This window comes from Sciurus vulgaris (genome assembly GCF_902686455.1).
Source record: "Sciurus vulgaris genome assembly, chromosome: 17".
NCBI lineage: Eukaryota > Metazoa > Chordata > Mammalia > Rodentia > Sciuridae > Sciurus > Sciurus vulgaris.
This window is the reverse complement of record NC_136478.1, coordinates 3199021-3219164: the sequence shown is the minus strand read 5'-3', so window position 1 is coordinate 3219164 and position 20144 is coordinate 3199021. Positions and strand designations below refer to the sequence as shown.

The 20144-nt window shown below is 62.9% G+C and overlaps 1 protein-coding gene across 8 annotated transcripts in view; it reads left to right on the top strand.

The window, feature by feature from the left end:
- Nucleotides 1–20144, top strand: part of GSE1 (Gse1 coiled-coil protein) — a 310866-nt gene that overhangs the window by 213241 nt on the left and 77481 nt on the right. The window contains exon 1 of one of the 8 annotated variants that reach the window (XM_079119587.1): nt 12745–13092. The exons of 6 other annotated variants lie outside the window; for them this stretch is intronic. In XM_079119587.1, the coding sequence (XP_078975713.1) occupies nt 13056–13092 (37 nt within the window). In that variant the 5' untranslated portion in view covers nt 12745–13055. Of the gene's footprint in view, nt 1–12744; nt 13093–20144 lie in introns of those variants that run through there. One more of the 8 variants, XM_079119581.1, reaches the window with a different exon arrangement.

The window sequence follows — 20144 nt, the reverse complement described above, 5'->3', positions numbered from 1 at the left end:
CCCACTCCTCTGTCCCCGGGTGACAGGAGCACCTGGCTCTCCAAGGCTCCTGCGGGGCAGGCAGCAGCAAGAGGGCCGGACCGAGGAGCTGGCCCTGCCCCTGGGAGCCCAGCGGTTCCAGGTCGGGCCTTAAGGACTCCGAGGCAGAGCTGCAGGAGGACCCGGGGCTGCCCGGGAGGGGAGCAGCACCCTTGGGGAGACCCTTCCAGGCTCTGGACGCTCCCAGAGCCACAGCGCTGCAATGGGCCAGCCGCCCAGGCCCTGCGAAGGCTGGCCCCACCCGAGGCCGTGCCCCCGGCGGCTCCGCCCAGGCATCACTCCTTCCCTTGTTCGGTGACTGTACAGCAGGCCCATGTGGCATGGCAAGGGAGCCCTGAGAGGGACAACAGGTGACAGGAAATATCTGTGAGTTCAGGGACACAGTGCTGCCAATGCACACCCAGCGAGAGGGAGGGTGAAAGTGGTGTGGAGGCCATGGGGCTCTCAAGGTGTGACATTCCGGCAGCCTGTGGACAGCTGGGGAGGAGAGCTGTTGAGGTGTGGCTGGTGCAAAGGCCCTGAGGCTGCAGGGAGCCAGGAGGCTGGAGAGGCACCCAGGGCCAAGCCTCATAGCAGCCTCAGAGTCCATCCTTCCCTGGGCAGGATTTTGCACTGGCCTACTGGCCCATCACCAGAATACCTAGGCCAGAAGGGACCACAGGACAGAGGCTGGCCATTCAGACCCATTGCTGGTTTACCCTGGAGCCCCCTGTGGCTGCCCTACCAGCCCCTTCAGCAGTGGGCTCTTAATTACCTAATGCTGCCTTTGCCCTTCACTCTGGCCAGGACCGTGGACTCCAAAGGCGGAGCTCTTGGTGACTGGCTGGCGGCGGGCAGCTTCTTCCCGTGCCCGCCTCGGCCTGTAGTCGCTTGGCTTGGCTGTGGAAGCGATGCAGCCAGCCGGGTGTATATCCCATGTCCCCTGCAGCCCTCCTCCCTGCAGGGCCACCCTCATCTCCACATGGTGTCCTTCCAGCTGGGGAGCTGGACCAGGCCTGGGCTCAGCAGGAGGTCTTGAGGAGGCTTAGACACAGCCCCGCGGCTTGACTTGGGACTTCACCGCCCTCTGAGGCCCTGGGGAGGTGGAGAGAGGGCAGGTCAAGTGCCAGACCCAGCCTGCTCTGGGCGGGCAAGGGCACAGGTCCCCAGGCCACCTCCCCTCCTCCAAACCCAACCTCCCTGCCTCCCTCCTACCCGGGAGCTTCTGGGATTCCACCCTGCCCAGCCAGCCTCCCACCCCTGCTCTTCCTTGGTTGGAGGGGCGACAGCCTCCTGCGCCACCATCCTGGCCAGCGTGGCGTCCATCCTGGGTGCTCCTGGAGCCCCGGGGCCCCACAGGGGCAACTTCTCCTCCCCCGTCTTCTCCAGTTCCTTCCCACTCTGGCAAGTGGCTTAATTAAGGACTGTGCCGTTTATTTGTGTGTGGACCCAGCTAACGGGCGTGTTTGTCTTTCCTCATTACTCCCAGCTGGACAGAGCCGTTTGAACAGCAAATGCAAAAAGACCGGGTTTCTGCAACCCAGTGTCTGTTTTTGAAAACCTGCTCGGTGTCCTGCTATTAGCCCTGGGCACGTGTTTGCTGCCGCAGCCACAAGCCCGTAAGCACTTAATTGTGGGTGCAGTTAGTCAAGGCGGCGCTCTCTGCAGATTTCAGGGGTGAGGGAACCTAATTACACCTGCAATCGAATGCTTTAGCAGGGACAAAAGATGCCTGTTCAGCTAATTGCAGGCACCAAAATTGCCCCCACAGAAAGAATCCCTGGCAGAGGCTTGAGAGCCGAGGCCACGAGGCCTAATAAAGAAGAGCTGGGAACAGCAGCGGTGGGCGCGCTGGCTGTGGCCTGGAGGACCGGCTTTCTGCAGCAGTCATTACACCTCTGGGTTGTTTTCTCCACTGCGGAGGCTGCTGCGTGGCGGGCTTGCTTTTCATTAGCGCCTGCCGTGGCACAGGAGTGTCACAGAGAAGGGAGAGGTGGGATCAGTTGCCTCCTCACCCAGCTGCTGGCCAGGGTGTGCAGGGACGTCACCTGGCCCGGGGTCTCTGTCCAGGGCCTTCACTGAGTTCGCCTGCTGAGGTCCAGCTGGCAGGGCAGGGCTCTGGGGTCGAGGCCTGGAGGAGGGCAAGTCCCTGCCCTCGGGGGCTCTGTCCTGGTGAGGTGTGGACAGGGCTGCTTCTTTGAGTTCTCTGCCCTAACGGTGGCTTCTGCCTGCCTCGATTCCTGCCCCCAGGGGCAAAGCCTGCCCAGCCCTGAACTCCAGCCCTGAACCCCAGCCCTGGAGGCACCGAGGGCCTGCTTCTGTCTGCTGTTGTTGCTGCTGGTCCCGGATCGGTGCCAGGGCGTCCTGCGCACCTGTTCCCGACGGTGTGCTGGTCAGTGTTGCTGGGATTCTCGCAGGCGTGATTCAGAGCCAGGATCGGGACCTTTTCTTCAGGAGCACTTGGATTTGCTCCTGGCAGGTGCCTGGTGACAAGTCTGCTTTGAAGTCACACTGATCCAGCTCAGGGCTGGACGTCCACTGGGCAGCCGGTTGGTTCAGCCCTGGCTGGACTGTCACATGGGGTCCGGCGGACTCGCCCTTCCCGCATCTTGCACACGCGGTCCTCTGGAGTCCTGGCTTATTGCAGAGGGTCTCCTAGTGGGCCCCACCTTGCACAGAGGCCCACGGCTTTGCCTCCTGTCCCCGTGATCCCCCAGGCCACAAAAACGGAAGCTCAAGTGTCCCAGGGTCTGCAGGGCCAGCGTGGCGCCTGGGGGCGGGCTCTAGGGCACCTGTTTCCCTGCCCCTCTGTCCTGCCGATTCTTCGCCTCGTCAGCTCTTTGGTGCTTTTCTGAAGCTCGGGTTCTAGCTTTGGGGGTTGGTACCGGGGCCGTTATGGGCAGTATCCACGCCCCTCTCCATGCTGCGTGCTGTTGGGTGGGGCAAGACTGCGTGGGGGAGGCCGTGGGGGTGTGGACACTGTGTCCAGGTGGTCAGGGCAGCAGAGAGGAGCCTGAGAGGGCTGTGGAGGCAGGTGGGGGTGAAGGGCTGGAGGAGGAGCCCCCACTGAGCAGGGCTCCCTGGGGGTCTGCCCAGCAAGGGGAGCAGCCCCTGGAGTGCTGGACGTGGCCTGGGGCTCTACGAGGGGCTCCCCTGCCGGACCCTCCAGAGGCAGAGTGCAGACCCTGGGAAGGCTGCAGAGTGGGCCCAGTGGCCGCCTGCCCCGCAGGCCTCTGGTCTCCTGTGCCCCACTGCGGGGCTCAGCTCTCGGCAGAAGGAGAACTGTTTCTTGGGCTTAAGACGGCAATGGCCGTGTCCACCTGGCCTGGAAGGACCTGGCCCCTCAGGTGTGCAGGCCCTGCCATGGACGGCAGGCCACCTGCACGCACAGAGGCCCTTCCTGGATCGGGCTGGAGCTGGCCTCAAAGCCCCTTGTGTCGCTTGTTGTGCTGGACCTGAGGGTGCTTTGGACGGTGAAGGGCCAGCAGGAGGCCAGGCTTCGGGATCCCATGGATGTGCACAGCCGTCCCTGCCTGCGGCTCAGCCTCGCTCCTGCTCTGACCCTCCTGACTTGGGTCCACTCTCCTGCTGCACCAGGGACAGCGGTCGGTGCACCCTGGGGAGGTGCCCAGCAAAAGAGCACCAGGTCGGCGCCAAGGCGTCGAGTGCCTGGGAAGGATGGCTGCCAGGACAGGCTCCTGCGCAGGGGAGGGGCAGGGGCCTGGGCCCCGGGGGTGCAGGCGCCCCGCCATCGCGCTGGAATGCTGACTGCGGGCAGCACCACCGAGACTGCGCGTGGAGCTTTCCCACGGCGGCTGGACCCGGGCCGTGCGGACCACGCGGCTCGGGGAAGGAGGAGGGGCGGCTGCTGGGGCAGCTTTCCCGTGGAAATCCGTTCTGCTCCCTAAATGTCAGCGCGAGCAGATGGTGCGTCTGGGTTGTATTAATCATGGGCTCGCCGGGCTGGAAGCCTGCAGGATCCTTCAGCCCAAGTGCCCTACGGAGGAGGAGACCGAAGGCCAGAGCAGGCCAGAGCTTCGCTGCCCTGGGACGAGGTCACAACTGCAGTGTGACCGGTGTGCCCATGTGCCTCCCCCCATCCACAGCTGGACTGAGTGCCCTCCTGTCCCCTTGCCGGCCTGCCTCCAATTGAAGGCTGAGTTAGAGACGGTCCTGAGGAGTCCACCCTGGAACGACCCCTGGACAGGACTGTGACTGCAGTGAGGGTCCTGTGGCCACCGTGATCTCCCAGCTCGGCTCAGCCTGCGTTTGCTGTGGAGGCTGAGGGCCGTGACACCAGGGACCCGGCTGCTCAGCCCCTGGTCTGCGGGTGACCCTGCCTCTTGTCACTGTGCCTGTAAGTCACATGAACCCTGTGTCCAGTGCTGACCTGGCTTTCTCTCCGCCTGTGATATGGGACACTCGGAAGTTTACCTCGTCACGTGGAGTTAGGAAAACAGCTCTAGCCCGAGGGAACAGAAGGGCTCTCTCTTTGCTTTTCCTGAGAACATCCTGTAGCTGATCCCAAGCCATGAGGTGGCGCCTGCCAGGGTCTTGACTCCAGAGGCAGTAGAGGTGGGGGGAAATTAGACTAGAGTGTAAATGACTGCTACCTCTTTCCAGGGTGGGTATTCTTTTTGTTGGGGAGGAAGAAACTTGGAAAAAAGGGGGAGACAGGCCAGAGGCACCAGGATCATCCACCTGATGTTTTCTGTATGACCGCTGCCAGGACAGAGCCACAGAGTCCTGTCACTTGTAACCCTGTTTTCTTGAGTCACAGCACGTGCTACTCTGGGTCTGTTGGCTTTAAGCAGGATCAGAGACTCCCAGTGCGCTGGAAGACCAGAGCCTGCCGAGCTTCCTGTGGTAAAGCAGCGCGGGGGTGGGCAGCGGCTGCACAGACCAGTGGGGAACCAGTCCTGGGGCGGGGGGCACAGGCTGTGGGCTACCCCCACCTGACGGCTGTGGTCCCCAGAGATGGTGGCCACCATGGGGTGTTCTCTAGGCACTCGAGGGTGGGGGCAGGTGGGCTGGCCCTGCAGTGCTCAAGGGTTGTCTGGCCTGGACAGTAACGTGGCGAGGGCAGCGCCTTGGCCCTGCTTCATAGAGGACAGGATGCAGGAGCCGTGCTGGGGGTGCCCGATGCTGGGGGCTTGTCCAGGACCCATCGGTCCAGACACGTCCCAGTGGAGTCAGGCAGAGGACAGTGAGGCCCGGGCGGGCTGCAGGATGTGGCGGGGTGGCCCGGCCTCTTTGGCAGGGAGAGTGAGGGGGACAGAGGCCCCAGCTGCCCGTCCGGCCTGTCCCAGTGGAGAGCCCGGGCCCAGCGGGGAGGGCAGGCACCAAGCTGCCTTCTAGAAACCTCGTCTTGTCAGCCAGAGGGCTACCCAGCCCCGGGCAGGAGGCCCTGGGCCGCACACAGCAGTTACTCCCGCAGCAGGCCCAGCGGGGCTGCTCGACTACCTCCTTCCCTCCGTGGGGTCTAGAGCTGGGTCCCCGACCGCAGAAGACAGCCTTGTCAGCCTCCCAGGTGGAGGCTGCCCTCCCCCGGGTGCCCCTCGGGAGACCTGTGGGCGCTTTTGCGTGGACGCTGCAGGAAGCCCTGCGGACGGCCAGGCTGTCTGGTTAGAAATGGTCCCCACAGAGGAGGCCCCGCCCGGAGCCGGGAGGACCAGAGGATCCCTCCAGGGTTGTGCTGTGTGGCAGGCCTGAGCCTCTCATCCCTGTGGCCCCCCAGCCTCTGCCCCAGGGCCAGCGTGGGGACAGCCCCGGTCCCAAGTGCGCAGCCGCCTGGATGCCGTGCTGTCCTCCCTGGTTTCTGTTTGTTTTACCTTTAATCACAGAACATGCAGGAGAGAACCTCTTCGCCTGTTCTCTCTGCAGGGAGAGGAGGGAGCCCCTACCCTGTAGGGAGCAGTTGACACCGGCCCTGAGGAGCAAGGGGGCCATCAGCTCCTGTTCAGGCTGGTCACAGTGAGGACTCAGGTCTGAGCCTTTCCTCTTCCTGGCTGTGTGGCCTTGGGCCGGTCACTGTGCTTCTCTGCCTCAGTTCTCTCACCTGAAGATAGAGATGACGATAAGCTTACTTTTGTCACAAGTGCACGCTGCAAGGCAGTAAGTGGACAGACCCCTGCGGGGGATCTGCTGCTGTGTGGGACGAGCCCATGACAGCTCAGTCCCGGGAGGCCCTGCGGCCCGTGCCCCTGCCCCAGAGTCCACGTGCCGGGAGCAGGGAGCAGGCATGCTTGACTGGCGGGACCTCCGCATGCACAGCCTGGGCTGCTGGAGATGCCGCTGTCCTGAGGCGGGCTGGGCTCCTCCTGGAGCAGATGCCAGTGCACAGGTCCAGACGGCGGGGGGTTTGTGCCCGGGGCCCTGGGCCAGGCCTGCGCATGGCCGGTCACTACTTCCGGTAGGTTCTTGCCCAGAACTTGGTCATCTGGCCCCAGGCAGCTGCATGGGAGGCTGGGGTAGAGGGCAGCACATTTGGAGAAAGGCAGGCCCTGGGGATTCATGTGGACACTGGCCCCAGGCCTTGGAGGCCACAGGGACCAGGCAGGCCTCAGAACTGCCCCTCACAGGCCGAGTCTCAGGAAAGCTGCTGGCCATTCCCTGGGCAGTGAGTGGCCACACAGGGGACCTCCCCCAGCTGTGCACGGTGGCAGGAGAGGGTGAGAGAGGAGGGCCATGTAACTGGAAAGGCCCTGGTTCCAGCGAGGTGCTGCTTCCCCTTCCAGAGACAGGCAGCCTCGGCCGCCCTGCCCAGGGCCTCTGGGACGCCACAGCCTCATCCCAGCCGTGTGGACCTGCAGGACGGGCCTGCCCAGCTGGCCTGAGCTGGCTCCCAGGTTGCAGGACCAGGCATCCCACGGGTACTGGGGCAACAGGGTGCATGTCTGTAGCCAGTGTGACGCACTGCTGCAGACGGGGTGGCAGGGGAAAACAGCAGGAGTTTGTTCTGAGGGTCGGAGGGTCTGGGAGTCTGAATGAAGCCCAGGTGTCCCAGGAACACATCCCTCTAGAGGCCCCAGGGGAGCCCCTTCATGCCCTTCAGGGCTCCTGATGGCTCATGTGCTCCTTAGCTTGTGGCCATGTGGCTCTGGCCTCTGGCCTTTACCCTGCCCTCTTTTTTCTTCCCCTTATTTTTATTTTTTATTTTAAAATGTGTTTTAGTTGTAGAGGACGTAACTTTATCTTTATTTGTATGGTGTGCTGAGGATGGAACCCAGGGCCTCACACATGCTAAGCGAGCGCTCACCACTGACCCACAGCCCCAGGCCCCTCCTCCTTTTTAGGTAAGGACACTTGTCACTGGGGTTTGGGCCCACCCCAGTGCCCAGGAAGGGTCACCTGAAGGTCCTGGACTGGCCACGCTACAGACCCTCCTGGAGGACAGCATCCATTCATAGGCACCAGGGCCAGGGACTGTGGCAGACACCACCCAGGGACTGGGGCAGGGAGCAGGCCCAGACCCCAGAGCCCTGGCAGACCCTGGGACCCTGGGGTGACATTGCCCACAGGTGGAAGCAGCACCTGGGTGAATGGAACGTCCCAGTGAGGGGGGACTGGTCAGAGGTCCATTCTCAGCTGACCTTGGACCTGCCATCTGAGGCTCAGAAGGTTTGCACACAGCCCAGGCCCCGAGGCCTGGAGCCAGATCAGGGAGGAACTGGCCCCCAGCCTGCCCTCAGGCCTGCAGCCACTTCTCAGGGGACAACACTGGATGAGTCACGCGGTGTGCCTGTCCCAGGGGTGGGCAAGTTCCAGAAGAGACCTCGCCCACAGGAAGGCTGGAGCCCGGCTGTGCCGCTGGCCCTGTGAGCTCCCTGCCCAGAGTTGCTGTTCTCCGCTGTCCCTAGAGCTGTTGCTCCACCCATCTTCTGGAAGGCAGGAGCAAACCACCCCATTTCCAGATGGGGAAACTGAGGCTCGAAACACTGTGTCACTGCCCGCCAGGCTGGAGTTTGAGGTCCAGTCTGACCCCAGCCCTTGTGGGCATGAACACGGGGCTCAGACTCCAGCTCTACTGCCTATTGGCTGTGTGTCCTCTGGCAAGGTGCTTGACCTCTCTGTGCCTCATCTGGAAATTGGAACTCCTCAGGGTGACCTTGAAGAGGACGGCCACGAGGACCCAGTGCATTGTCCCTACAAAGTGCTCAGAATGGCATGCTGCAGCTGGCACCAGAAGAGCCGCTCACTGCCCTTCCTGTCGTCCGCCACACTGCCCCCCTTCCCTGGAGCCCATGGGGAACATCTCCATCACACCTTCTCCAGAGGACGAGGTGGCTGCCCGCCGGGGGCCTCCTGAGCTCGGTGGGCACAGCTGGCAGCCGCGGGCCTGTCTTCTGGCACGCGCTGGGAGGCTATTTTTACTGTGTTCTGCTGACTCTGGCGCCGTCTGCGCTGTCTCTGTGCGGTGGCAAGGGCAGCCCTGCTGCCGGGAGTCTGGGCCCTTCCATCTTGAAGGTGCAGCTGGTGGGCGGGAGGGGCGGGAGGGGCCTGCAGCTTCAGGCTGGGCTCCGGCAGGAGGCAGCCCAACCCCAGCTCTTTCCCCACTGAGAAAGGGGGCCTTTGCTTGGCTTCGCCTCCCAGAACATGGCCCCGGGCAGTGGGGCCCACTCTTCACATGACTGCCACTTAGTGGCCAGGGGTCTCTCTGGGAGGTGGGGGGCGAGTTTCCCCTGCAGTGTCCCCAGCCTTCAAGAAAGGCCAATGGGAGGCTGGGTTCTGGGAGGCCCAGCCTGACCTTTCCTGCCTCTCCTCCATAGTGCCTGACCCCTCCCCAGAGGAGACCTGGAAGGAGGGACAGGGTGGTGCCACAGCCAGGCTCTTGGGGAACAGAGCGGGTGGGAGACAGAGAGGCAGACAGATCCCCTCTGGGTGAAATCTGGAGCACGTGGCCCTCACCTGGGCACCTGGCAGCTGGTCCAGGTGTGGCTTAGCCTGGCTGCATCTTCCATCCCCAGCCAGGCCATTGGCACCCCCAGAGAAGGCTGGCTCCCCCTGGGAATGAATGGCTCTAGTGATGGTTCCAGAAACCGCAGCCAAGCCACAGGGCCAGTGGGAAAGGGGACTCCATCCAGCCACCCTTCAGCCACATTAGGCAAACAACCCAGCCATTCATCCGAGGAGCTGCTGCCGGGCCTGGCCCGGTGCTTTCTGTTTTTCAGCTGTTTTGGCATCAGGTCGGGAGCTGGGGGGCCGCCACCTCCTGTAGTGCATCTCACATTTTCCTCCCTTACCAAGGTCTCCATCACCAGGAAATGTCACTAACCTACTTTGAGATGGCCAGGCTATCACCAGAATCCTGGGCTCGCCTCTTCCCCAGGGTGTGGCTCCAAGCAATTAGGGTTTGGCCTGAGCATTTTAAGATAATTTGATGCAGGCATTCAAATACTTACTGGGGAGATGCTCGCCTTTGAAAGGAAGCAGCCACAGGCTGCTGGAGGCCGCCCAGCGTGCAGGTCTGCTCTCTGGGCTTCTTCCTGGTCCTTGGCACCCAGGAGCCAGGCATCCTAGACCTCTCCCAGGCTTCATCTGGCCCGGCCTCCTGATTTCAGTCTCAGGGCCCCTGAGTGGCTGTCCTGCACTGAAGCTAGGCCGGCTGGAAGTCCAGGAGAGCACCTTCCCCATCCTCAGGAGCTGGCACCTCCTCCACAGGTGGCTCCGGGATGGAAGCTGCTTTCTGGACCCTTCCCCACTTGAGCCGTGGAGGGGGGCCCTGGCAGATTGGGGGAGCAGCCCTCCCTCTGTACCCTGTCTATGATTGGCCCATAATTACAGGTTTATTGCCTGTGCAGCTATTGTGTAATGACATGTTTGCAAATTAATTTTTATGGCTCCTGCCATTAACATATACAGTAGAGAAAGGTTCGGTATTAATTACTACTGTTGTTCATGTAATCCCGGAGAATTAAAAACCAATAAAAGAATGACAACAGAAACTGATAGTTTAGGGTCTTTTTAAAATAGTTTTTTTTTTTTTTTTCCCCTAAGTAGTATCTGAGATTTTCCAAGCTGGTAAGGGGTGAGGAGTGGGGGCAGCCACCCAGCTGTCTGCTGCGAGTCCGGGACCCCCCCCCACTCCCAGAGGGGCGCAGATTGTGCAGCCCGCGGGTGATAAGTGGGTGATAAATGGGTGGGAGGCTGAAGAGGGGCCAGGCGGGGCGGGAGCGGCGCTGCGCCCAGGCCTCGCTGGGCCTGGTGGGTGCCCCCCTAGCAGGGTCGCGGCGAGGGCCACGGGAGGCGAAGGGAGCGCGCCTCACGCAGCCCCGGAAACAAAGGGCCGCCGCCGCCGAGGGCCTGGCGCGACCTGCGGGGTCAGCGCGGGGCGGAGCGGCTAGATGCCGGCGGCGGCGCGGGCGGCCGGTTTCCTCCAGGTCCGCAGCCCTGGCGCCCTCCCAGGGCCGCGAGCACGGCCGCCCGCGGAGGGGCGCAGCGGGGGCCGGTACTGCTCGCACCCCCGGCGGCCGGGACCTCGGGGAAGGCACCGCCTGCGCGCTGCGCCCCAGCAGTTGGCGGCGCGGGGAGGAGCGCCGCCCGCCCCGCGCTCGGAGCGCTCCGCCCAGTCCATCTAAGATCTTCCTGGCGGGGGGGGGTTGTGAGGGGCACGGAGGGGTCAGAAGGCACCCCGGGTCCTTCCATCTCCTCCAATTTGCCCTCCAGAGCTTTCCTCTGGGGTATTCTGGAGTTCAGCTGTCATCTGAAGCCACCGCGTTTATTAGGGAGGGGGGCTGCATCTGGGGACCCCTGATTTACGCAGGGGTTGGAGAGTGTTGGCAGGAACCCAAGCCTAGTGTGACCGCGGTGCCGGGCGGTGCGTCCCTGCGGGCTCAAGTCTGTACCTCAAACCATGGTTGTATCTGGGGTCAAAAGGTGACCCCCATGGTGTTACCAAGGCGTGATTCCGGCTGGTTGTGCCACCGAGGCGCCCTTCAGGAGGTAAAAGGGCTTGAAAATAAATTGTCACATCTGAGAGGCAGCTTTGCAGTGTGCGTTTGGGGGAAGGAGGGGCGTGGGTAAATGGATCCTGTCTCTTTAAAATCGCTGGGCTGGACAATGAGCGCACAGGATGTGGTTTGGCGGCAGGGTTTTTTCCCCTTCGATTTGGGGAATTATCACATGGGGCCTTCTTGAGCTGGTGTGAAAGAGAGGCGGCATGGGGAGGAGAGATACAGGCTGCACACTCACACACGCTCTGTGCAGTTGATCGTTTTCTTAAACCAAATTAGCCAGGGCTCTCGTTACTATGGTGCAGCCGGGGCTTGCAGAATCCCGGTAATAGCATTTATTAGGTCTATTTGCCTGGAAGCATGCCTTCCCGGATCTGATAATGCACCAGTGCAGGAGAGTGTGGGAGATGGTATCAAGCATTTGATTACACTTGCAACAGGGATTTTTGTGGTGGGGGGAACCAACCGCCCGCCCCGGGAGCTCACCGGGGCAGCAGCGTGTGCTTTCCGCAGCCCGCCGTGGGCTTCACAAAAGGCTGCCCGCAGCCCCCGGGGCGCGGATTGGGGATCCTCCTCCCGGTGCGGGCGGAGGGTGAACTCCCGGCTCCCGCAGCTGTCAGACGTGGGTGGGGAGGGCGGGCGGGCGGGCAGCCAGAGCGCGGAGTTGGGCAGCCAGAGGGGGGGCACCAGCGGCGCCCGCAGCCGCCCACTGTTTGCAAACGGCCCCGCTTTGGGGCAGAGGGGAGCACCCTGCCGCCGCCGCAGCACGCCCCGGGCTCCCGGTGCCCCGATCCTGTCCGCACGGACCTGCGGCCCGGCTTCTTGGCCGCGCGGAGGGGAGATCGCAAGTGAAACTATTATTATCGCGCTGCGAAGCATGGAGCTCCTGGAAGATGCCGCGTAGCGACGGAAGGAGCCGCCGCCGCCGCCTGCAGCCGCCCGCCGCTGCGCCCCTACCCTTTCGCTTTCATTAGGGGAGACAAATCTGCTGTCAGGCAGCCAGCTTTCCAATTTACCGATAATGATTCTTGCATGAAAATTGATCGAGGGGCTCTCCACCGCCGCGCGCTCGCCTCCCCGCCCCGGCTGCTCCTGCCCGGTCGAGCCCCCGCGAGTTCTTTCTCCTGCCTCCCCACCCCCTCCGTCTGAGTCAGTGGTGGGACGCGGCCGGGCCAGGAGGCGCGGGGGGCGCCCGCGGGAGGGAGCGCCCGCGGCCTGCCCTCCCTGCCCCAGACTGGCTTGCCATCGCTGCCTCTTTATTTACGAGGCGAAATCGCCCCCTCGGTACTTCTTGGCTGTTTGGGTATTAATTTTCTCCTCTCCCCTCTCCCGCGCGCCCCCTCCTCTCTCCCCACCCCCTCCTCACCCAGTAGCTAAGGGGAAACGAAAACAAAGCCGATTTCTCCTTGGCAACAAGAGATACCCCCTCCCGCCGCCCCCCTTCCTTTTCCCTTCTGGTTCTGAACGAGAAACCCTGTTGGAAACAGGTCTCTTGACCCTCGCCCTTGACATTCAAATGGCTGAATGGAGGAGAGATTGCTACTCGCACGTCTTGGGGGCTGCTTTTTTTTTTTTTTTTTTTCCCTTCGCTCTCTCCTCTTTTTCTTTCAAATGAGTAATCCCTGAAGATCTTAACCCCCCAATTTCATCGCCCTCACCGCCCCCCTTTATTTTTCTCTCGCTCCTCTTTGCTCTCCCGCCCGCTTCCCTCCAGCAGCTCCCCCCTCCTTTTTTTTATTTGCATCTCAAGTCCAAAAGGCAGAAAATACACACGCGGCGAAGACACCGGGCAGCCGTGGAGGCTCGGCCCGTCCTTGGTCGTCAATTACCTCATTGTGGATCTGCCAGGGCCAAGGTGGCCGAAACTGCCCGGGGCTGGCCGGAGAGAGCGCCTTTTTATCGTCTTAGGGGGGCTGGTTTTTTTTCCGTCGCCCTCGGGATCCTCTTCTTGCCTTTATTTTATTGTTTTGGACATTTTTGAGCGCCGTGGCTTGGACGGTGCTTTTTGTTTCATTGCTGGGTTTTTGATATTTTTCATTTCCTTCTTCGACCCTCTCTGGCCACTATGGAATTCTAATCTGAATCATGTTTGGATTGAAGCCGCCTCTGTATTACTTACCAGGTAAGCGAGCTGTGCGCCTCCCCGTCCCCTCCCTCGCGGCCCGGGCCGGGGTCGGGGCGGCGGGTGGGCGCGCGCGGCCAGGTGCGCGGGGCGCGCGGGGCGCGCGGGAGCCCGGCCGGCCAGCCGCCGGGCGGTGCGCGTCTGGCTCTTTTGTCTGCCCGGAGCCGGCGGCGCGGCGCGGGGGCCTGGCTCTGTGCCTCCCCGGGCGAACTGGGCGCCGGTGTGAAGTTACTTTCCCGCGGGCCGCGGCGGCCGGGTGGCGCCCCCGTCCCGGGCTCCCTTCTCCTCCCGGCCGCAGCCTGGCGCGCCCCCGCGACGCCGGGCCGCCCTCGCCCCCTCCTGCCGGGATTCCCTGGAAGGTTTTGTTCTTCCGAGGCCGGGGGAGGGGGCCGGAGCTCGGGAGGGCACCGCTTCCTGTTTCCTCCACCCTCCTGCGCTGACAGCAGCCCGCCCTGTAACTTTCTGTTTCGGGCCAGTCGCGCGTTCAGCCCTCAGCCCGGAGGGGAGGCGAGGGGGCGGCCCGGAGGCGGTCTGCGGAGCCCCTCCTGAGTTCGCCTTGTTTGGACCTGGAGACCCTAAAAATACTTAAGTGTGGGTTCAAGGGTGCGAGTCGGGGGCCCCTGGGAGGGAAGTGGGAGCCGTGCCCTGGCCGTGCTCCTCCCTTCCCATTCCCCTGGGCCCCTGGGGTCGGGAGTGAATCCCGGCGCCCCAGGTGGGGCCACGTGACCGCAGGTCGTGAAGGCTGTGCGTGTGGCCGCTTGTTCTAGGAATGAGCTGTTTTTATTTTCCTCCCTTCCCTTGAGCTTTGACACACAGTTCTGTGCAGTTGGGGTGCCCATAGGGTGCTCAGGGAGGAGAGGGGAAGTTCCTGGCCTTTCTTGTTCTGCAGGGTGGCTGCCCTGCAGGTTTATTTCTGAATTGTTTTGCTGGGGAAATGTGCACGTGGCCGGGGGTTGCGGTTTGTGTCTTTTCCTTGTACTGGAGGAGCCTCAGTCCCCTGAAAGGAGGCGATGGGTCAGGAAGGGCCTGGGCAGCACCCAGCTCCCACAGAGCTGGCCCTGGCCGCCCTGATCCAGGAAAAACGTGGTCACCGGGTTAACAGCAGGGTGAAGGGTCATGGGAGATCCCAGCCAACAGAAAATAGCCAGTGAGGAAGGCCTTCAGGACCTCTGTGCACTTTACCCTGCCCGGGCTGTCTGGCTGCTGGAGTTTCCCAGCCCTCTCGGTAACCGGCCAGGTCTGTGTCTCCTGCCGGCGTCTGCACCATTTTTATAGGATTTCTCAGGGTCTCCATTTCATTCTTGGTCTCTTCTTCCCCCTCGGCCTGAAATGTAACTCAGCAACCTCAAGTGTGGCTTTTCCCCTCTCTCCACACTTCCCTAACAGCTCCAGCCAAAATTAGAACCGGGAATCCCCAACTTCCTGAAGGGCTGTGTTCCGCACAAGGACAGAGTCCTCTGGAACCAGAGCCGCCACCCCCCCCCCCCCCGCGTGTGCGTGGTAGGTGAGAGCCGGGCGGTGGGCATCACTGGGTGCAGCGGCATGGCCCGCTGGCCTGCCTGTACCTTGGCCTCCCAGGTCTGACGGGGACGGCAGAGAGAGCCCTTGCTCTGTACCTCCAGCGCCCCAGACTTCAGGGCAGCCTGTGGCAGGATGGGCCTCCTAGGTAGGGCGTAGAGGCGCGCAGGTGTTTGTAATCTACACCCTTGTCACCTGCCGCTGGCGGCTGCGGGCATACATATGCATCAGGTGACTGAATTTCTGTTGACACAGGGCGCCTCAGAAAGACGGAGATTCAGACTAGGAGGTTTGAAGCCATGAGGGACATCAGCCCTGGCTGGGCTGAAGCCAGGGCAGCCAGGCTGCAGACCAAGCCGCCACCCGCCCCAGCCTGCGCCCTGGGACCGCCTGGGGCTGCAGGGTCTGCCTCACGGAGCTTGCTGGTGCCGAGTGGTCCTGCTGGGGCTGACGGCCCATTGTCTCAGCGTCCTGTTCAGGGTGGGGGTTTCGCTTCCTGGGTTGCAGTCATATCTTGGAGTGTGTGTGCACTGGGGGGGCAGCGGTGGCAGTGACCTGGTCACCTGGGCTGCACTGGTGCGGTAGGCCCCTCTCCCCCATGCAGGCACTGGCACCTGCCCAAGCAGTGCAGACCCAGAGGGTTCAGCAGTCGCCCTGCCTGGGAGTGGCAGAGCTGTGCCTGCTGGGCTGGGTGGGGCAGAGGGGTCTGGGTGTGGTGGGCAGCCTGGCCTGCTGCAGTGGTGGCCCAAGGTGAGAGGCAAAGCCCCTGTCCTAGGAGGCAGGCTGCCCAGCTGCTCTGGAGCCTCTGGACCCTGAGTTCTGTCCCTGAAGCCAAATCCCACTGAGGTGTCTGTGACCGCCGGAAGTCAGGGCCCAGAAGCTGCCTCTGTAGCTGTCCCGGGGCAGCCAGCTTGGCATGGAGCAGGAACCCTGAGACCAGGTGGGTCTGGAGTGCAGCTCTGCCCTTCCGAGCTGCCGCCTTGGCAGGTGACAAGTGCCCCTTCAAGCCTCAGCTTTCCCATTTGTAAAGCGGGACCCACGATTAAATCTCCTAGGTATCAGCGTTGGCGGGTGCGTCCAGTGCTGGTGGTAAATAAAGATTTATTGACCCCCAGACACACTTGCTCCTTTCCGTCTGGCCTCTGCAGTGTCCACACTGATGGCACAGTGGAGTGTTGCCACAGAGCCCTACAGCAGTCAGGCCTAGGATGCTGATGGCTGGTCCTTCACAGAGGTCCGCCTGCCTTCTCTGAGCAAGCCTCCCAGGCACTGGGACGGTGCCCCACACGAAGTGACTGCAGGAAGTCAGGCGCAGAGCTCCGTGGTGATGGAGCCCTGGTCTGGCCCCCGGACGCTCCTGTGAGTCTTGCCTCTGGTGCTCCTTCACAGCCGGGAAGGAGGCCGGGTCAAGGAGAGCCAGGCACAGGGGCCTGGGCCTGGGCCGAGGGTGGGCCTGCCCTCTGGCCCTGCGGTGACAGGGCGCAGGCAGGGCCCTTCCCAGGCCTGCCCTCTGGAGGCCCATGCGCCCGCTGCTCCCCTTGCTGAGCTCCCCAGACTTCGGGCTGCACACAGGTGGGGACCGTGTGTCTCCTTCGCGCTGGGCTTTGCGCCAGGCCAACCCTAACAGTCATAAAAACTAAATAATAATGAGAAGGAAGAGGCCGCGGCCACGCCTCGCCCAGTGCCGGTGGTGCTCCCGAGCAACTCTGGGCGGTCAGGCTGTTCGTACTCCTTGACCGGCACGGAGACCGAGGCACTGAGGCGCAGGTCACCCTGGCAGTCAGTGGTGCAGCTGGGCTTTGACCCCAGGCCGTGGGCTCCAGAGTCCTTGCCTAATCGATGTGTGTTGGATGCAGAGGGAGGGCGTGGGTATGGCCGTGGTGTGGAGGCGCCCTGCTGGCCCTTATCTGGCGTCCCTGGACGGGGAGAGTGCTCTGCTGTCAGCTGACCCACCCATGGTGAACTCTGGGTGACCCCGGTCTCCCCTCAAGGTCCCCGTCCACCGCCAGGAAGGATGCGTGCTCCAGGCTCTCAGAGGAAACTGAGGCCCAGCGCGGGCTGGCGCGGTGCCCGGCTGTGGCCTGCGGGCAGCTGCTCCGGGAGTGCCATCTCCCTGGGAGCGCTGCCTTCCCCTCCAGGCCCACCGAGGCCACGGGGACGGTCTGTAGCTGCCCGGGCCCAGCCTGATCACATTGGAGGACAGCCTTGGGCAGGCACGTGAGAATCGGCTGTTCCCTGCGAAGGGCCAGGGCACTTGGAAGAGCGAAGTTAGGCCCAGGTGGCCCGTAGGGAGGCGCCCAGCTCTGTGCACCGACCCTCTGCTGCTGGGAAGTCCGGGTGCCAGGCTGGGTTGAGCCCTGGTGGGCCCGCCGGGTCGGGGGACTGCCTGGAGTGGGGTGGCCCCTGTGGCCCCTCAGGCCCGGCTCCCGTGTGGTGGGACGCGGCGGTCACGAGCAGCCCGGGCGTTGGTGGGCCTGCGAGTTGGATAAAAGGAAGGCGCTGCTGTTTCAGTTGTGATTGGGAAAGCTGCTTATTTACAGCTCAGGAGCTCAGCGGGGACGGGCATGCCGGCTCCCAGCTAGCACTTTCCCGGCAGTCACCAATTAATCTTGATGCCCCTGAGACACGGGGAGGGCTGCCAGGTCCCATCTGTCGCTGGGAAAGCCAGGGGCCTTTTGTCCCAGCTGCAGCCGGCCCTTCTCAGAGGGCCGGGTCTTGGGCCCCTGCTCAGTTAGGTTCTCATTAGGGTCTGCGCTCTGCCCCCGACCCTGCTCCACGGGGAGAATCTGATGGCCTGGAAGGGCCCCTTTCTTCCCTTCTTGCTTCCAGCTGGGAGTTTCTTTATGCCCCTGGAGCAAATGGTCCCTGATCCTGGGTTTGGCCTCAGGTGGGCAGGGACAGTCCTTCCTGCAAGAGAGGTGGCGGTTGGGTGGCAGCTGGTCAGGCCACAGTCTCCCAGTCCCAGCTGGCCAGGGGACAAAGTGTCTGGAGCTGGCTTCTCCTCCCAGCCCAGTGCTCCGTGTCACCTGTCTGTCCCCCCAAACGTGTGAGCAGAGCCACCCTGCTGGTGTCAGGATCAGTGGGGTCATCTGGTCTACCCTGGCAGTGCGGCAAGAGAGCCAGGTTGCAGAAGCTGCCCCACAGTCCGCCCTGGATGGTGGGTCCTGGGGTTGGTGGACACAGCCTGTTCCCCAGCTTGGGCACGTCCTCAGACTCTGCAGAAGAGGAATCTGGCTTCGAAACCCTTCGGAGGAGGGTCAGTGGAACCCCTCTTGGGGGCTCCTCAGCAGAACAGTCCTCGTCCATCCCGGGGGCCCTGCATCCTGGGTGGTCTGGCCAGGGACCAGCAGAGCCGGGAAGCACAGGGCCGTGCGTTAGGAGGGAGCAGGAAATTTGGGGGTGAGGAGTAAAAATAGACATGGTGTTCTTTTCTTTTTTTCTTTTTTTTTTCTTTTTTTAAGAGCTCCATATAGATTTAAAGTCCTTTTGTTAATTTAGGAACATAAAACTGTGTGATGTATAGCTTGGTTTGCTCGTAAAATTACTAAGTGTGGCATATTTAGAGCTGTGAACGCTCGGGGTAAAGGGAGAGAAATCAGTGAGAATTCTCTTAAAAGCCTTCAGGGGGAGACATGCTTCTCTGCCCCACCCCACGCCAGCCTCCACGGCTCTCTGCCCACGGCGGCCCTGAGCCCTGGGTGGAGCTGGGCTGGGGGCCTTGGTGGGGGTTGGCAGGGATTGAGTTAAGCCAGGCCCCATCTGCCCAGAGCAGCCCACCCGGCCCGCCGGATGCCTCACCCGGCAGGACCAGCGTCTGCTGGTCTCCCTCGCAGCCCCGCCTGCCGTGAGACAGGAAGCGCCCTCTGACCAGGCCTGGACCGCCGCCCAGTGGGCATTTGGCCACTTGCTTAATGGCCTGCAGGGTCAGGAAGTCACAGAGCATTGGACTCAGGAGGGACCTCAGAGGTCAGCCAGCCTGCCGCTCCCCTTCTCTGGACTCCAGGTCTCTCGGGGTCCCCTCCTGACAGCCAGCCCAGGCAGGGCACGTGCAGGCCTGCCCGGCAGACCCGCCTGCACTGGAGTGCATGCGTCTGACCTAGTTCTGCGCCTGGGACAGCAAGCATGCCGCTCCCAGCAGCATTCCCACAGGCCCCAGAGCCTGGCTCTGCCCTGTGTCCCCGAGAGCAGACAGGGAGCGGGGTGAGCAGGAGCACTCTGGACTCTCCCAGAGCATCTAGCAGAGGACAGCCAGGTGGGCTCTCGCAGGAGGTAGCCCTGGAGATGGGCTTCAGGGGCGTGCAACTCAGGGTGAGGCCGGGTGGGAGGAGGCTAGAACAGCCAGGAGGGACGAAGGAGGGTAGAGAAGAGAGAAGCCATTCAGAACACTCGACCCCAGCCTACCCAGCTGGGCACTGCCCGGCCAGTGCTGGCCCTGGGGGTGGGGCATCGACTGGATAGCCAGAGGGGCAGTGCTGGAGCTGAGAGGTGGGCTCAGGTCTCTGTGATGTGCACAGGTGGCCAAGACTTGGTGTCAGGGAGACCATGTCCAGGAAGCCACAGAGAGGTGGAGGCCTTTCCCCTCAGGGAACCTCGCCCCACTGCCCCCGGCTGGGCAGCACCCCCATGCTGGCTCTGAAGCGTGTGCATCCTTAGGAGGCCGCAGGGACTCTCCCAGGCTGTTGGGACCACAGAGCCCCTTCCAGAAGCCCAGGCCTGCAGAGAGGACCAGCTGGTGGAGCCTGGTGCCGCGACCACACTGCCCATGACCCTGGCCGGGTCTCCAGCTGCCTGTGTCCTGCAGCCGCGGCCAGGCCCCCTCCCTGCCTCAGAGTGGGGCAGGCAGACGGCCCAACGTGGTTCCTGGTGGGAAGCACGCCCCCTGGGCAGGCAGGGCAGGGTGCCAGGCCAGGCCCCGGGACATGGCATCTGGGAGCCCTAGGGAGGGCTGTTCAGAGGTCAGACTAAGGACGTGGGAAGTGAAGTTGCGTGGGAACCACATTCTGTGGGTCGTGGACATCGTAGCCCAGGCTCCAGGAACCTGGGCATCTATAGCGAGTGTGTGCACTTGCTCAACCCAAGTCTGTGTGCCAGGCCCAGGCCCAGGCGCCCAGAGACACCGCCGAGGAGCCCTCAGGACGCCCTCAATAGCTTTCCCACAGGCAAACCCTGGAGAGGCGCTGGGAGCCCGCTTATAGGCAGAGGCCAAAAAAAATGGGAGGTGTTAGCCCTGCAAGATCTGAGGGGAAGTGCCCAGGCACGTGCAAAGGCCCTGAGGCTCAAGGGGTGTCCGTGTAGCCAGAAGGGCAGGAGCCATGGGAGGAGTGGGACAGTGTGCTATGGGAGAGGCCAGGGAGCTGCCAGGGGAGCAGGGCGGGCAGTGAGGCTGGTACTCGTGAGGGCCAGTCCAGCCGCTAGGCTGAGATGAGTCCAGCTGGCCTGGAGGCAGGCGCCATGGCCCAGGTAAGAGGAGGATGGTGGCCCCTGGGACTGACTGCACTGTGAGGTGAGAGGCGAGGTCCAGTGTGGACCTGCTG